General features: G+C 51.9%; 1 protein-coding gene across 1 annotated transcript in view; it reads left to right on the top strand.

Moving 5' to 3' along the window:
- The window catches only part of LOC311628272 (putative inactive 1-aminocyclopropane-1-carboxylate synthase-like protein 2), a 39,774-nt gene that overhangs the window by 14,044 nt on the left and 7,882 nt on the right, over positions 1-17,848 (top strand). Inside the window, exons 2-5 of the mRNA XM_084895354.1 lie at positions 15,067-15,602; positions 16,861-16,920; positions 17,365-17,435; positions 17,761-17,830. Of these exons, the coding sequence (XP_084751480.1) occupies positions 15,108-15,602; positions 16,861-16,920; positions 17,365-17,435; positions 17,761-17,830 (696 nt within the window). The 5' untranslated portion in view covers positions 15,067-15,107. The remainder of the gene's footprint in view (positions 1-15,066; positions 15,603-16,860; positions 16,921-17,364; positions 17,436-17,760; positions 17,831-17,848) is intronic.

Here is a 17,848-nt window from a genome sequence, read left to right as displayed (position 1 = left end):
TCCTCTGCTGGTGACTTGCCAGGGGAAAAGTCTAGCCTCAGTTTGTTCATCTGTCAAATGGAGATTTGTTCTTGCTTTCCTGTATTCACTCAAGAAAATATAAAAGGGCCGAAATTGGTTTGGCTCAGTGGATAGAGCGTCAGACTGCGGACGGAAGGGTCCCGGGTTCGATTCCGGTCAAGGGCATCTACCTGGGTTGCGGGCACATCCCCAGTAGGGGGTGTGCAGGAGGCAGCTGATCGATGATTCTCTCTCATTGATGTTTCTAACTCTCTATCCCTCTCCTTTCCTCTCTGTAAAAATCAATAAAATATATTTAAAAAGAAAAAAAAAGAAAATATAAAAGGGATCCTACCCACCCACCTTCAGAGCTGAATTAAAAGGATAAACTGTAAGTGGACAGGGGTGGGGGGGGGGGTGGTTATAGAAAAGGAGGCTCAGCCTCTGCCTTAGAATTATGGCTGAGTTGGAGGGCGGGAGGAGGCAAAGGGGCGAGATGAGCGTGGGCCTGTGATTTGTGTAAGAAGGAGGCCAGCCCTGCTTCCCCTCAGGCTCCTCCCACCCCCACAGAGCTGAGAGGGCCTCAGAGTCCCGTTTCCCCAGCATCTCACCCCACTGCACTCTGCTGACAGTCCTCTCAGAGCCAGAACGGCTTGTTCCCAGTATTAATGGCTCAGGGAGGGGGCCTTGGTGGCCGGCAAGCCAAGAGAAGGAAATTGGTTTGCAATTATAGCCTTTGTTTTGCCGGTTTTCTTTATCTGCAGACAAGAAGGAAAGCCTTGTCCCTGATTCTTTGTCCCTGTTCCTGGGCCGGTGACACAGACCCCAGACCACCTGAGGGGGCATTCTGGTGGAGGCAGGAGTGGGGCTTGGACTGAGCCTCCCCACACTGCTCTGGGCTTTGCTGGAGTCTGACTCATCCCTTCAGATCCTCCCTTGGCCCCCCTCGCTGGCCTGGTTGCACCCCAGTAGAATCCACAGGACCCCCAGGAATGACTCACTCTTAGGAAGAAAATGCGCCCTCAGATGGGTCTGGGTTTTGCCAGAGGCCACCTGTTACCCAGGAGATGGTGTGTACCTCACCCCGTAAGAACCACACCCATGGTCATCACCCTCTGGGCAGTAGCCAGCTGTCCGGTGGTATCGCAGGCTGGAGAAAAGTGAGGGTCCTGGGGAGAGGTTGCAGCAGGCCAAGCAAAGCCAGGCCCCAGGCCTGGGAAATATTGGGGTCAAGGTCACCAGAACAGGCATAGGGCCCCTGAGTAAAGACTGCCTAGAGGGGCTTGCAAACTAGAGTTCTGTTGGCTCTGAGGACCAGGGGTGGGGCTGAGTTTACAGGTGGGAGGGGTAAACTGAAGCCACACAGCTCCCAGCAGTCAGTCAGGTGAAGGGGAGGTGGGAATCTCAGGCCGTGAGAGCCACTGCACTCATACGCGGAGCTGAGGGAACCAGAGCAGAAGGGCCATCAGATTGTAAGCTGGGGAAGGGGCACGGATCGGGTGGTGTCTGCCCACCACATGCCCCCCTGTGGGGACCCCAAACCGCCCACAGACCCGAAGAGCAGGAAGGGAGAGAAGCAGTTTCACGGGTCCCACAATTTGAGCTCAGTCTGAGCCCTTTCCCCATTGGAGCTTTCTGAACCCAGCTGAGCCAAAGAAGCTTCCTGGGTCCGATCTCTACCCATAAAGCAGGGATCTTCAAACTATAGCTCGCGGGCCACATGCGGCCCGCAGAGGAGTCTGATCCGGCCCGCCAGGTTTTTTGGGCAGTGAGCGCAGCCGAGGTGTTACAGTAGGAATTAGTAGTTCATATAGTCCGGCCCTCCAGCTCTCTGAGGGACCGTGATCTGGCCCCCACTTTAAAAAGTTTGAGGACCCCTGCCATAAAGCCATTCTGCAGCTCACCGGGACGTGATCACAAATGTCCCATTTCATTCTCAGTACGGCCCCGTGGTCCAGGCAGGATGCCCCCTCTTCTCTGTGTAGGAATCATGAAGCTCTGAGGATTGGGGGGGCTTGCCCAATGTCACAGAGCAGGGATTCCCCCTCCCTTCTGCCCACCCCGTCCCCAATGCAGTAAAACCTCGGTCCTCAAAGTGTGGTCCCCGATGAGGACCTGGGCAGCACCTGGGAGGTGGCTGGCAATGCAGAACGCCAGGGCCTTCCCTGGCCTGCCTAAGCCGCTGTAGCCACAGCCCCGGTGATCTGGAGAAGTTCTTTCCCTCTCCCACTGGGAAAGGGAGCAGCCCCAGAGAAGGACGGGCCATTGTAGATCTCATTATGGGCACACTGTGGTGACCAAGGAGAGAGCTTGTATTCTGCTATGGTGGTCTTCTCCAGCAAGCACCCCCACCCCTTTATTCTGTGGCAGCTGGAGGGGGTGGGGTGGCTGTCTCAATGGCTGCCTCCCCCAGATTCACCATCTTTCCCTGTCCCCTGGCCCCCTGCCTGGTGCGGCTGATTGTCCCATTCAGCGCCCTCCCCGCAGTGGCTGACGGACTTTCAAACCCCCTTTGCTGCCTAATTACCGCTGATGGGGCTGCACGTGCGGGCGCTGTGAATAAGTGGCTCTGTGATTACTGCTGGCACGTAGCCTGCCTCTGGTGGGGGCCGGGAGGGTTTTGAGGACAAAGGGGTTTACTTTGAGGAGGGGACCCCTGGGGGCAGCACCGGGCTTTGTTCTGCTCCTGGGCTGGGGGCTTTGAGGCAAATCTCCGAGGCAGTGAGGCAGCGATGGAGGGGGCTGCAGCCGAGGAGTGGGCCCTCCATGCGGACCCAGTGTTTGTGCAGCGCCTGCGCCGGGCCAGGCCTTGTGTCCTGTGCTCTGCATACTGGGAGTCACAGGGTGACTGTGACCCTGGTTTCCCAGGACATTCCCAGTTTTATCACGTACCCAGAACCCCCCAATCCCCACCAGTCCCCGGCCGGCCAATCTCTGGACCACTCTCCTGGAATCCTCTCATCGGCTGAATGAAACCCATTCGGCAGATGGGGAAACCAGAGCTCAGAGAGGCTGAGGATTTTGGCCGGCTGTGAAGCGGCAGACGCTGAATTCAGACCCAGGTCTATCTGGTTCCAAAGTCCACCGTACAAGTTATCTGTGCAAATGCCAATGTGCAGGGGAGGGTGGTCTGTGAGCCCCACGGCCTCCACCCGACCCCCGGCTGCCCACAGGGTTATCAGGCCCTTCCCTGTGCAGACTCTTTCCTGGATCCCAGAACGGGGCCAGGCTCAGGAGGGGTGGCTAGACCCTTAGAAGCAGGTGCTCGGGGGAGGGGCAGAGCTCGGGGCCTTGGCATCTGAGTGATCTAGGCCTGGACCTGCCACCAAAGAGCAGCACCGGAGGCTCTGGCTCCCTGGTGGAGTGGAGGGGTTGGCTTGGATGCCGGCAGGTGGAGGCCCCTGAAGCGCTGGGTGCCAGCTGAATGCTGCTCATTGCGCAGCTGAGAGCCAATGTGCCTGGCTGTGCAGCCCCTAGCTGACGGTGACCTTAGGCAAGTTACCCAACTTCTAGGAAGGTGCTTGGTAGAGAGGGGATAACGACGTGACCCACGTCTTTAAGGTCTTAAAGAGACACTGCATGGAAAGCTGTTAGCATGATGCCTGGCAGAAATAATAGCTAGTTGTTGCTATTGTTGTTGGTATTATTTTTAGTGATTTCCACCCTGAGGCTGGGGACTCAAGCGAACCCATCCCACAGCCCAGGTTGCATCAAGGGTCTGGCAGGCCTGGCTGACGCTTGAGCCAATGAGAGCTGAGGGGAGAGAGCGACACTACCCCGGGGCCTAAAATAGAGAGAAAGCTGCCTGCAAAGCCAGGCTTGGTAGGACAGTTTTGCCCATACAAGGCCAGAGCTGGTGCCACCGGGCAGCCCCTTGGGGCAGGGAGTTGCGGGGCCGGCTGCCTCTGGCCTGCTCTGGGTTCTGCCAGAGCTGCCTGGGCTGCCTCAGGAAGTCACAGGCTCCTTCTTCCTCAGATGGATGGTTCTCCAGTGGTCGAGTCTTAGTTAAAAGCACTTTGAGAGAGGCAGCCCGGCTCCAGGCCCCCTCCTGGCCAGAGCCTGGGTGGAAAGAGGCCCCAAGGCCCACGATTTCCCAGGCGCCTCTCTTAGATGTGGAATTTGGAGCCCCTGCTTCGGAGGAAATGTCTGGGCCAAGTGGGGGGTGGGGCCCTTCAGGATCCCCCCTAAGAATAGAGTTCCAGGCAGCTTTGCAGTGATGGGCCACCCAGGCCCTCGTGTCTGTCCCAGGATGAAGCTGATTTCACAAATCAAGTCCCTGTTGCCTCAAGGGACAAGGTCTTGGATTCAGTCCAAGAAAAGGCACCTAAGTGTAAGGGGGAAGGTAGCTCTTTGAAACTTTTAGCCTCTGCTAATGAGCTGTGTGACCTTGGGCTGGGCACTCAACTTCTCTGAGCCTCAGGCCCATCCTGTGTAAAATGGGGACAAGCGGGCCTTGCTGGTTTGTGGTGGGCATTACATGAGACAACAGAAGGGTAGGATGACCATGCCCAGGGCTGGCACTCTGTAGGGGTTCTGTAGAAGCTCATTATTCCTTTGGCCACATGCCGGTGTGGATGGCAGTTTGGATGGTGCCATGAAACCCGTCTTGACTCCTGGAAATGGCACACAGGGTCCAACAATCCCCAGTGGGTCAGGCCTGGAGAGCGGGAAGAGCGTCCTTGCATGAGCTGGCATCTGCCTGCACATGTGTGCACAGCTGCAGCCCGGAGCAGGTGTGCGGGCTGATCCTCCCGCCCAGTTCCGAGGCTTCCATCTCACTGACCCCATCCACCTGGACATGCCAATACTTGAGTGCCCACCTGTGGGCATCTCCCAAACGCTTCTCACACGCCAGGAGGCGTGAGGGACTCTGGCAGTTCACAGAGCACACCCTCTAGTTCAGGGGTTGGCAAACTGTGGCCCGAGAGTCACATGGGGCTCTTGGCCCCTTGAGTTTTTAGCAAAGGCCAGTTTAGGAGTACCCTAATTAAGTTAATAACAACGTACTTACCTATACAGTTTAAAAAACTTGGCTCTCAAAAGAAATTTCAATCATTGTCCTGTTGGTATTTGGCTCTGTTGACGAAAGAGTTTGCTGACCACTGCCCTAGTTACTCTGAACGGACAGATCAGCCCTCTGCTCTCTCCTCCCTCTGTCCTTCCTGGTCACCAAGGCCTTCTTTCTTATTGAGACCAGAGCTGCCTGCTCCAAACATCTGGTTGGCGATGGAAGAACTAGACCAAGGGGACCCATATATAAATGGAAGACAACAAAACACCCTCAGGTTCATTCCTTCAACAGATATTTACTGAGAACTTAATATGCGCGGGCGCTGCTCCGGGTGCTGGAGTTGCAGGGATGAATGTCCCTGAAATGAAGTGAACATTCAGATGTTCAGAGGGGGCTCATGACAGGACTGGCAACATTGAAATCAGCCCCTCTTGTGTCTAAGTGATGACGGGAGAGGAAAAACCTCCCTCCTCTGAAACCGAAGCCCATGAGGCATGGTGCTGATCATTGATAGAAACCAATTGACTTTGTTATCTAAGCTCAAAGCCCTTGCCTGTGTCTCCCGAGAAGTTGTCTGGTCTGGAAAATGGCAGAAAATGGAAAATTCCCAGGAGGAGCCAGAGGGTCAGACAGCCGAGTGAGGTGCTGCTGACTCGAAAGCTAGGGTGGAGGCGTTGGCTCTATATTTTTAACAAGAGTCTGTAAACATATCCATGTGACTCCCATCCTTAGCTGCTGAGGGTGACTCAGGGTAGGCACATGGCTTGATGGAAAGGCTGGGAAATAAAAGTCCAAATAAGTTAAAATAGTGTGCTGCCTCCAGGGCCTGTAACCCAGGAGCCCCATGCCCCTCCCGCTCCCCGCCCGCTGTCATTTTACTTCCTAAGGATCTCTCAGGTCTGTTCGCTACCTCTTCAGTCCCTGCTGCCCTCCCTTCTTGCCTTGACACCTGCTCCCCTGATACCTCCACCCTGACCTTGTCTCCCAACTCCCAGCCAATCCGGTCCAGTCTCCCGTCTCTGGCTCGGACACTGGCACTTACCGCTGTCCTGGCCGTGGATTTATTGGTGAACTTGTTTAAGTAACGGCCACCTCCCCTGCTTCTTGGTCACGTCAGTGAGCACAGGGACTACATCTGCTTTTGCTCACCATTCTGTCCCCTGCACTTACCCCAGAGCGAGAAAGGAGTTCAAAACATATTTTTGACCAAAACGTGTAAACATCGCCATATAAGTTAGCCCTCCTATCTCTCCTTATCCCCAGCCCTGTAACTGCTCAATAAATATTTGTTGAGTGAGTGGATAAATGAATAAGAGAGTTTTAAACATAAAAAAGAGATAGATAATTTTTATACTGATGGAATCAGTCTTCTCCTCCCCCACCAAACCAAGGCCAAAGCCATATTTCAAGGCCGTCCACTTGGAGGGATGGGTAGGCCTGTTCCGAGCTCACACGTGGGTGGCGGCGATCCTGACAAACCCTGAGCGTATGTGTGTGTGTGGGGCTGAGGCGTCAAAGAGTATTCTCTGGGGTTCTATTGATCATCTATTAGATAACCTGTGAGAATACAAATATATCCAACCAAGAGCTCAGGCTTTTATTTATTTATTTATGTATTTATTTATTTTTTTAAAGTATATTTTATTGATTTTTTACAGAGAGGAAGGGAGAGGGATAGAGAGTCACAAACATCGATGAGAGAGAGTCATCGTTCAGCTGCCTCCTGCACATCCCCCACTGGGGATGTGCCTGCAACCAAGGTACATGCCCCTGACCGGGATTGAACCCGGTACCTTTCAGTCCGCAGGCCGACGCTCTATCCATTGAGCCAAACCGGTTTTGGCTCAGGCTTTTAATTAGAAACCCCTTACATATTTGTGCGGTGAGGGCCAATGTGAAGGGACCATTGTCCTGGTGAGAATGTTCAGAGAGGATGCGGGAGACAAGACAGGAGGCTCCTGCCAGAAAGGGCAAAAGGGTGCGGGGACCACGTCTGGGGAACACGGGCTCTTGGGAGTGGCCTGAGCTCATTTCACTCAGACCAGGGCCCCTGGGCCTTGCTGTCTGTTTTTGTTTGTTTGCTTTGCTTTGCGTTGCTCTGATGTATTAGGGGGCTCCTCCTAGTCTTCCTTGTTTGATGGCAGGTGGTCTATCAAAGTCTAGTCCCTCCCCCTTTCCCTCCTCCCCACCCGCTTCCTTTCCCGTTCCCCAAGCGGCACTTTCTCAGGATTCTCTGGCTCAGTGAGATCGGGGAGTTCTGACCCTTCCTTCCTTCCTCCTCTTCACCAGGAAGTCTCATCTCCCACCTCCTGCTCAGGCCCCAAACTGCGGAGCCCACCCCCACCCCTCCAGTTTCTCAAGGGCACAGGAATCTGGGAGCCAAGGCCCCCTCCCCTCCATCGCTCCCCTTCTCCTCCCCAAGCCCCAGAAGGGGCCGCCTTCTGCTGGGCTATTTTTATCCCAGGAGCTTTCTCAAGGAGAAAGCAGGAGGTCCCTGCGCCAAAGCACGGGCCTGTCTCCCTGTGGAAAACCTCCCCTCACGGGGAAAGAATCCAGGGATCTTTTTTGGGTCCTGGCTTGGAGCCTTCGGTCTTTCTGTATCCCTCACTAATTTATACGGTTTTCTGTTGTTAATGTGCTGGGATTTTTATATATATAATAAATATCACACCAGATTAGAATCAGGCCTGGGCTTTGGCTTTTGTGATCAGTGTGGGCTTGGGATTTTAAAAGTCCTTACCTTGTTTGTGTCCACAGCAGGATGGAAACTGCGGTGGAATGGAAAACTGCTTGGACTGGAGGGAGGGGCAGGGGCTGGGGTGTGTGTGTGTGTGTGTGTGTGTGTGTGTAGAATGAATAGGTCCCTAGGGAGGAGGACAATTAGAATCCATGTTTTATTCACGGGGACACTGAGAATCAGAGAGATTAAGAAACGTGCCCAAGGTCTTCTTGGAAAATGTGAAAGGACAGGGAACTACACCCGGGATTTGGAAAACACCTGACCGCACAGACTTCACCTGGCTCTCAGTATTGGACCTGCCACATGGCAGCTGTGTGACTCCAGGCATGTGGCTTCACCTCTCTGAGCCTTGTGTCCTCAAGTGTAAAGTGAGGATTGTAATCTGGCCGTGTGGGCATTTGGGAGGAGTCAGTGTGAGCCTGTGTGGAAAGGCTTGGGGCAGAGAAGAAGAAAACCACTCTGTTAGCCTGCCTTCTTCCCCCCACCCCCCCATCCATCCCCAGTCCTGTCTGGAGGCTCCTGGGCCCTGTCTGCTCCTGAAGAGCCTGGCTCCCCCAGGGTGTCTGTGAGGTTCCTGCCCCTTGTTTACTTGTCCTCGCAGCTTCCTTCATTGTGGCCTTGGGGACTCTGAGGACTGGGCGGTGGCCACCTCAGGAGATGCCTGTTTTTCCTGAGCGTTAAGATGTTGGAGAGAAACCAAAACAGGGGTTCCCTGGGTTAGCACCTGGGCTTTCTCACTGGCAGTTTATGGCCTCGGACAAGCAGAAATGGGATTGCAAAGACTCCTCCTGTTTGAGGAAACAGCTGTGAAGGACAGCGGGCAGGAGCACGGGGAGGTGGAAGGGCCGCAGGCTGTGGCCCTGGCTGAGAAGAGAGAAGGAAGGGGTCGGGCAGCAAGAGTCCTGCACTGCAACCCATTCCAAAGGGACTCAACCGGGCCCATGGTTCCTTGAGCCTAAGGTGCTGGCGGGGGAGAGGGAGGGGGCGGTGTCCTGGGAGCAGGCTGGGCTTAGTGCCCCTCTGTGCCCAGTGCTTGGCTGGGAGCAGCCAGGGAAGCAGGACGCTGCTGGGGAGATGCTGTGCTGGACCTAGGGGACAGGGGCTGGGGCTGTCAGTCCACGAAGCTGCCCGCAGTATTGTTTCCCAGCCTCCACACTCGCTTACTCACTGGGCAACTTCGGGGTACGCACTCAAGCTCTCTGAGCTCAGGTTCAGCATGGGTGCAATGGTATGATGATAGAGTCCAGGACAGGCGGTTTGTCTCGGTCTCCTCTGGCTGTGGAAGGAACCGACCCCTGAACTTGTTGGCTTAAAACAACGTCGACTTCCTGCTTCTCTCGAGTCTGTGGTCAGTGGGGCTCAGGAGGGCGGTCAATCGGGGCTGCGTGTTACTGCTGAAGTTACTCATGTGGCTGAAATCAGGTGCCCTCCACAGAGCTAGGCTGTGCTAGACGCTTCTCATCCCTCAGACTTTCCCTCTCTATGGCCTCTGGTCATGCCACAGCCGAGCATGAGCTGCTTTCCTGCATGACAGCTGGCTAAGGGCAAGCATTCCAGTAGGACAGTGTTTCCCAAAGTGTGGTACGCGTACCCCCAGGGGTATGCGTTGCACCGGAGTTTGGTGGGATATGGACTGCACCGTGCTTAGCTGTGCCTAATTCTACGTTCTCATGAGTACCAGGGGTACTCAGCATTACGAAAATTATAGAAGGGGTACACATATGTCAAAAGTTTGGGAAACACTGCAGTAGGACAAACCCAGGGCCCAAGCTCTTAAATCACATGGCAAAGCCAGAGCCATCAGGGAGGAGACCACACAGGGCCTCTGTTGTGGCCACCGGTGTGAATGCTGCCCCGGGGCTGCGAGGGTTGGAAGGGTAGCATTGCTAAGCGCTCAGCACAGCGTCTAGAGGACTCTGGACATGAGCCCCACACAGAGGCCGGGCCGTGGGAAACAGCTCTCGGAAGAGCTCTGGGGTGCAAGAAGCCTTTGGACTCTGAGGAGAACTTAGCCCAGCGGGCCGGTGGGGATAGCTGGGCCTTGCCCTGGCCCCAGAATTCCAAGGGAGAAGGGAGGAGGGAGACCAGCTCTGCAGAGTTTGGTTTTGAGGGAAGACCCGGGTCAGTAGACGCGAGGAAGTCAGAGCAGGGCTCTCGGGGACAAGGAGGAGACTTCCCGGCAGACTTCCCAGTGGGAGGAAGTAGCCAATGTGGTGCGACTGGAAGAAAAAATCCGGTGGAAACTCAACTCGTCATCATCTAGGTCTCCTGGGAACGGGGGGAGAGGAATCAGCTTCTTCCAGAATATTCCCTGAAATGGCCCCAACCCCAGGAGACTGGCGAGCGGGGGAGGGGGGGGTGTAGGGGGTAGGAGTGGCTCAATGAAAATGGATGGAAAGAATGAGTATTTTAATGATCAGGTGAAGGAATGGTTTGGTGGGTGGCTGGAAAGAATCTGGAAAGAGGCTCACATTTATATCCATTATTTCACATTATTTCACATGAATCCTCTGAACCCCTGTTCCCTCATGTCTCTTCACCAATGAGACATTGATCCCAGAGATACTTAATAACTTACAGCCACACGGTTTGTAAGTGGCTGAGATGGGCCTTAAACTGTGCCTTGAACCTCAGTTCTTGACAGCAGCTCCATACAGAGCCCACTGCCCACCCCATATCCTACATCCCACACCCCACACCCCACACCCCACACCCCACACCCCACACCCCACACCCCACACAGAAAGAGAAACCTCTCAGGACCACAGCCATCAGATGAGCTCAGTGCCCGCCAATGTTTACAGCACTGTCCTCAGGGAGCCAGGCCCCCGGGCGCCCCGTGCTGCCGTCCCCTGCTTCTCCCCAGCACACCCAGGACCAGGTCACCTGGCCTTTATCCCAGGACCAGGGCTCTTGAAGGGAGCCCTGGGCTCTGAAGTGTGGGTGGCAAAGCAGAGATAGTGTCTGTGGAAATGAAACAAAACCCCTTTCTTCGTTCTTCGTGTCCTAAGCACTATACTGAGTCCTGGGGGTGGGAGGGGGGGAACAGGGTGGTTGGAACCAACTCCTCTGGGGCAGAAGAAGCAGGAAGAGCCTGGGGAAAGCAAACAGAAAGAGCCCAGAAAAGACTTACTGAACGGAGCCTCAGGTCTGGAAGGAGAATGGGTTACTCATATTTGAAGAGGTTATTGAAGTCTGGCAGAGGACTAAATGCTGGAAGGAAGTAGATGCAATCCAGGCACAGGAAAGAGAAGGAGGAACCAAGCAAAGAAATTGGGGAGTGCTGTGTGTGTGTGTGTGGGGGGGGGGGTGGGGGGGGGAGAGCAAAGGAGGCAGGGAGTACCCCGAATGATGGGTTCTAATCGAGCTTTCCCTGGAAGAACCCCTCTGCCTTAGAATGACCCTGGGTCTCTGGGGGAGTCTGATGAAAGCCATGGACCTTCTCATCCTTTTACACCAAAGCACATACAGATAAAATTAGGGCTGGGATGAGAGGTCCATCCACAGGGCCTCAAAACAAGTTCCTAATGATGGACATACTTCCCTTGGGTCAGTGGGACCAAGGTCATTCTCCTCAGGACCCACATCAGCAAAGAAAGCCCCATGATTGGACTCCCAGGTTCTGACCACACAAAGTGCACAGGCCAGGTCCTCTCAGGTAGGCCCCTCAGAACCTCAGTTTCATTGCTGTCTCTCTCTGAGCTGGGTCAGAGGACCATTTGCTGAATCTTCCTCCTTTCACCCTCATACCTGGGCCTGACACACTCCTCCCTCCAAAATGAATTTGCCTGTGGGCAAGTGACTACTTAAAAACCCAGGGAATAGAAATCAATGGAACAAGCATGATGCAAAGCAGAGGATCAGGGGAGCTGAGGGCAGCCAGGCAGTGCTCTTGGAGGAGGGACTCTGCTTCCCTCCTCGCCTTCCCACCAGCAAAGAGAGCCAAGGCCTTCTGAGCTGGGCCAAGGCAGATGCCAGACTTGGAATCTTGCTTTGCCCTTGGAACAGAGAAGCCAAAAGGAACTGGGTTGGAAGGGGAATGGAGGAGGAACAAATATTTGCCAAGTCTGGAATCTAATCCTTCCCCTGATGATTTCTAGTTGTGTGACCACTGAGCCCAGGGTCCTGTCTGTAAGACCAATATCCTAGAGGCCCTCAGAGTACAGGGTTGGTTTGAGTTAGAACAGGATTGTATTGCCTGAGTCCAGCCAGGTGCCCAATACCTTACTGGACATGATACTTGCAGAAGACACACTGGCGGCTCTAGGAGGGGTTCTGGGCCTTCCCACAACTTCCCTTCCACTCTCACCCAGATTCTGAGTCCTCAGCTATAGCTGCCCTGAGTTTTCTGGGCCTTCCCACAACTTCCCTTCCACTCTTACCCAGATTCTGAGTCCTCAGCTATAGCTGTCCTGAGTTTTCTGAGCCAGGCAGGAAAGTTAGGATTCAGCGACCCCTTTTGGCAAATCCATGGGACAGCACTGTGCTGGGAGGGGGGCCATTGCTAGGAGAGAGCATCAGCTGAGGGAGTTGTGGGAAATGGAGGAGGTTGAGGAATATGAGGGTTTTCCTCTGGGCAAATCAATCCATTGTCAACATTCACCTGAGCTACAACTGATGGATTTCTCCATCCCTGTCTTTAGTCACTCATTGGTTAGTTACCAATAATCATCAACAAACCCTAACCAAGAACCCCCTCTGTGCCTCGGAACGATGGCAGAAGCTGAAAAACTTGTGGTCCAGAAGGGGACCCAGACCTCACTGCCCCACTCATGGATCCCATCCCATGAATGGGAAAGCAATGATCTTACAATCTATTCCTGGCAGCTGGAGTCCAGTTGGCCTTTCTGTTATCTGTGCTGGTTTTAGCCCATGGTGCTTGTTCACGTGGCTGGATGTTCTATGTGCTGGACACTGTATTTCAAAAAATGACCGTTTGAGAAGTTCAAGGGCTAAGTTAAACCACTTCCAGAATTTTGTTTGCTTCTGTCCAAGGACTCTGAGTCACCCATAAGACCAGATGACAACATTGTTGGACATAGTAGTCCAACTTTAAAACCTGAAATCTCTGGGGGAATGCGAGGGGAAGGGAACAGTCCACGCAAGGGCTGGTTTCTTGCTGGTAATCTCCTCTGTCTGAGAGTTCTGGGTTAATGTGGGAGGTCTGAGGCTTAAATCCTGGCTCTACTGGGGAACCATAGAAGTTACTTGTCTTCACTGAGCTTCCGTTTTATTACCTTGAATCGAGGCAAGTATCTTCTCATCTACATATGGAAAAACTGATGCCCAGATGGGGGAAATAGTTCTTCTGACATCAGACAATTGGTGAATAGTTACTATAGAATAGAATCTAGGCTTCTCCAGGCTGCATTGGCCTGAGATTTCAATTTTGCCACTAGTACTTAGGGATCCGTATCCCCAAACACCTTGTTTCCCGTGCATGTTAAGAAAACTCTATGATCCTTATTGTACTGCCACACTAAGAAGGAAGAATCGAATTCGGTTAGACTACTGAGACACCAGGGGAGGCTCTGGAAAGGGGAAGGAAGGCTGGAGGGCAAAGCAGAGGGAGATGGTTTGTAGGGCACTAGGAAAAGTGACTTTCAGAGTTTCCTGGGTCTGAAGAGTATACCCATGTGCTAGATCATGAATGATCATGATACCGGCTTGTTGCTGGTTTATTTCCCATGTCCATGTCCCCTTCTTGGCTTCTACTGTTTGTCTGTCCTTCAGCTCTTATCAGAGGGCTGTTGGCACCAGCTGGGATCGTTCTGAGACCCTGCTCTAGCTGCTGTAGAAGACCCCTGCAAGTGGCTTGAGAGGTGTAGATGGTTGGGAGCTGAGGAATACTGAAACCAGAGGTATAGGCAAAAGACTTGAGGAGAGATTGGTACAACTCAACACTAGACAATTTAGAGACATTATGGCCTTTATGGAAAGACAATAGACTTTTTTTTTGTTTTGTTTTAATAGAAAGGACTGGTCTTGGCAGAGGCCCACCTGCCAAGTTTCCTTCTGGCCTTCTGCATTCTCAGTTTCCTTATATCAGAAAATACATTTTACCAGGAAAGCCCTGTTCTTTTGGTTACTTGACCTCACCCCCATTTTCTGCTCCATAAACTTGCCTGTAGAAGTTCTCATTCTAACCACTTTAAACAACTAGTTACCCACGTGTCAGGCACTGTGCTAAGGATATAACGATCTATACACACACTGAACAAGTATTGTCACTTAGAACCATGGTCGGCAAACTGTGGCTCTCAAGCCACATGTGGCTCTTTGGCCCCTTGAGTGTGGCTCTTCCACAAAATACCATGGCCTGGGTGAGTCTATTTTGAAGAAGTGGCGTTAGAAGAAGTTTAAGTTTAAAACATTTGGCTCTCAAAAGAAATCTCAATCGTTGTACTGTTGATATTTGGCTCTGTTGATTAACGAGTTTGCCGACCACTGACTTAAAAGTATAGGTTGCTATGGGAACATCACAAGTTGACCAAACATAGTTTGGAGAGTTGGGCATAGTATCCAGTACTTTGAAGTGTTGGTGCCACAAAACTATAATAGAAGTGACAAGATTTTAGTCCTTCTTTTCTTCCTTCCTTCTTCCTTTCCTCTCTCCTTTTCTCCCTCTCTCCCTTCCTCTATTCTCCCTTCCTTTCTTCTTTCTCCTTTCTTATAGCAGCAGCATCCCTCTCCTTTCTTAGAACATTATGAAGCAGGAATTACTCTAGTTGAAGCACAGGGTGGAGGACTCAGAGCCTATCTGTTCAGTTTCCACTTTTCCTCAAAGTGAGCCCTAAGATTCTTTTTTCCCCCCTCAGAAATAAAAAATATATATATATATTTTTGTTGTTGTCAAATGATCTTTAATTGAAACATTTTCCTTTGTAGTTCTTAACCAGCTGGGCATTCCAATGTACCACTGCTGACATCATCTATGATGTCACCAGGGTGTTGGCCATCAGCATTGCAGTGCACAGACTAGGCAGGTGCCACACCTGTCAGACATTGTTAACAATCTCCTCAAAAGTGATAATGCCTCTGGGCTTAATGTGTTTTTAATGTTGTTGTTGTTTTTGCTTCTTTTTGTCTTGTGGTGGTTATTTGGGGGTTTTGATGATCAGGGCTTGATGCTGGAAGCACATTGCCCAAGGGTCTGGGCTGAGACAACTTAGGCATTGCCCTTGAATGAGTAAGTAACTCTTTCAGAACCAATTCAGTTCTATAACCTAGTGTGGATGAGGGAGGACACTAGGCCAGCCTGAGGTCAGGGGGAGTCTATGTTACTGCAGTATATGATCTCTTTCTTTCTCTGTAGGTTCCAGAAAGCTTGTTGAGACCACAACCACGACCCAGACTATGAGTCACCAACCAAACAGCCTCCAAATGAAGGGCCAGGGCCTCAAAACCCAGAAGCCTCACTCCCAGGTGATGGAGCTGATCCTGCACCTGCGGCAGATCATAGACGAGTACTCCAGGCAGCTGAAGATCAGGCACCTGCAGGAGGACCTGGAGCAGGAGAAGCAACAACGCGGTCAGAACATCAGAGACCAGGAAGCCATCTTTGTCCAATTACTTGGTGAGGTGGTCAACCTCTTACAGGCTGGTGCCACAAGTAGCCTGGAGCCCCAACTACCTCGCCTTTCCCTGGACTCAAGGGGTGGTGATGGGCAGCGGGCCCAATTGCCCAGGAAGCCTGACCAGCTTAGTGACCAACTGAGTGATTCGAAAACTGCAGTTGTCAGTTGTGACCTATCCAACCGTGGGATTGACATCTCTGCCTCTTACAAGTCCAGCTTCAAGGACTTCATAGCCTACATAGGAGACAAATACCAGGAGGACAAGAACGCCTTGGTGAGGATGGTGGTGGTGGTGGTGGGGGGGGGGGGGCAGGAAGGGCACACTAGAGAGGCCTAGTCACTAAAATTTACTGAGTCCTGTGCCAAGTACTGTGCTCTCTCGCTTACTCTTCCTGGCTTTATGAAGTAGGTGGTATTCTCTCTTTAAGGATAAGGAAATGGGCACAAAATAGAATGACATGCCCAAGAAAGGTGAAGGGCTGAGACTGGATTCCCTTTTTTCCCCTCTGGTTTCTTTCCCTAATCCCTGCTCTTACCTCTAGGAGTCACTGTGGTCATAGGTGTAAGTGAACCAGCTCTCATTGAACTCAATCTAGGGATGATAGTCATCAGCCATTGGGAAAGAAACAATGTTGCTGAGAGCACTGAGGGGATGCCAGCTTTGTCTTAAAGGTAGTGGTGGTGGGATGGGGTGTGTGTGTGTGAAGCTTTAGGTGGGAAGGGCTTGGAGTGAATGGAAAAGGAGGCCCATGTGGATAGAGTAGGGCAATGAGGGCTGTGACAAGAAGTATGGACAGGGGTGGTCAGGGGTAGCATATTATCCTAAGGGTGACAGGGAGTCAATGTAAGGCTTCCAGCAAGGGATGTTCATAACAGCTCTCCAGCCACAGGGTGGAGGGCAGCACGAGTAAATCATCTCTCTGCTTCTATCTGAGTGACATGTGCTCAATTGCCATGTGCTTTTCTGGGGGCCAAGTGAGTCGGATATTCTTTGGGACTCTGAAGAACTGTAACTCCTCTAATAACTTGAAAATCCTGTACATGGAACTGGAAATGACAAAGATGGGTATGAGGTAGGGTCTGTGGTGCTTAAGGATCCAGATTCTGGGGCAGGAAGGTAAAGTCTACCCATCACTAAGGTGGTATGGCTAGTAGGCTATTCAATCTTTCTTAGTTTACCTCACTTAAAAGTAGGGGCCATATTAGAACTTCACTATCAGGAATAGTGAAATTGAAAGCAACTCAAGTGGAGCACTTAGTCTAGTGTCTGGCACATAATAAGAACCCAATGATTGGTTGATGGTATGTAATATAACTATTATTTATCTCTGTGGCTCCAAAGGGGGGTATTGCAAGCTGTATGACTTTGGGGCTATGGGAAACTTTCAAACATGTAAACGTGGATTGAATTGCCTCATGGGACAGTGAGCTCTTCCCTTTGGAAATCACCTGAGAAGAGTATTTTTTGACATGTTTAAAGGGCTGATCTAGGCAGGGCAGGAGGACTGATCTCAGATTCCTTCTATTTGCAGGGCTTCATTAACCTTGGCCTCAGTGAGAACAAGCTCTGCATTGATCTGCTGACTGAAAGGGTAAGCCAAGTTCTGGGCTTGCTGGGGCTCATATTCAGGCTCAGGACCCCTAGCATGTGGAGGCTATAGGAGTGGGTCTTAGGCAATTAGGAAAGGGAGTGGGGGGAAAAATTCTGGAATAGCATGTGTCATCTCCTGGATTTTATGAGAGTTCAGAGGTATTCTTTGGATGGGTATATTTTGGATAGACTGACAAGGGAGCCTCTGTTCTGTTCTCAATGTCCCTCTTAACAATGTACAAACAAGAAGTTCGGTTGTGGGAATTGCTAATTAAGCAGTTCTCAGTAAGTTACCCATTTGTGTGATCTGATAAGAAGATCAGGGCCTCCTTCATTCAGGAGCATGCAGCATGTGTGCCCATTGCCCTCTGGGAGGCCCTGTGTTGTAGGGCAAATGCCCACGTGCATCCTGGACTGGCTGTCCTCATGCTTTATTTGTCAACAGTTGAGTCAAAGTGACATGAACTACATTGATGATGACCTTCTGCAATATCCTGATTGGAGTGGACATGCATTGTAAGTAACTTCCAGATCTATGGCCTCCTGGTCCACAGGCACCATGCAGGGAAAGGCTCAAAGTATAAGATTCCTGCTTGGCTACCTCCATTTCTTTGTGGAAGAACTTCTAGAAAAACCCAGGGCTCAACATTTGGAGGTAGCCTGCTATAGTATAAATGGCACTGATGTTTAATTCTAAAGGCTTGAGATCCTGGTGAGATTTACCATCTGCAACCCAGAGAACTGACAGCCTCTGTCAGAATCCCTGAAGCATATTTAGACTCTTTGCCCTTTGGAAAAGACTGCAGTCTTTTCCACAAGATCTTTCTGGGTCTCTCCATAGCCTGAGGAAAGAAGTAGCCCGGTTCCTGACCCATTACTGCAAGGCACCTGAGCAGCTTGATCCAGAAAATGTGAGTCATTTCCCCAGC

Source organism: Pipistrellus hanaki (genome assembly GCF_964339955.1).
Source record: "Pipistrellus hanaki genome assembly, chromosome: 9".
Taxonomy (NCBI): domain Eukaryota; kingdom Metazoa; phylum Chordata; class Mammalia; order Chiroptera; family Vespertilionidae; genus Pipistrellus; species Pipistrellus hanaki.
Note: the sequence above shows the minus strand (reverse complement) of the source record. Positions and strands in the feature narration are given on the sequence as shown.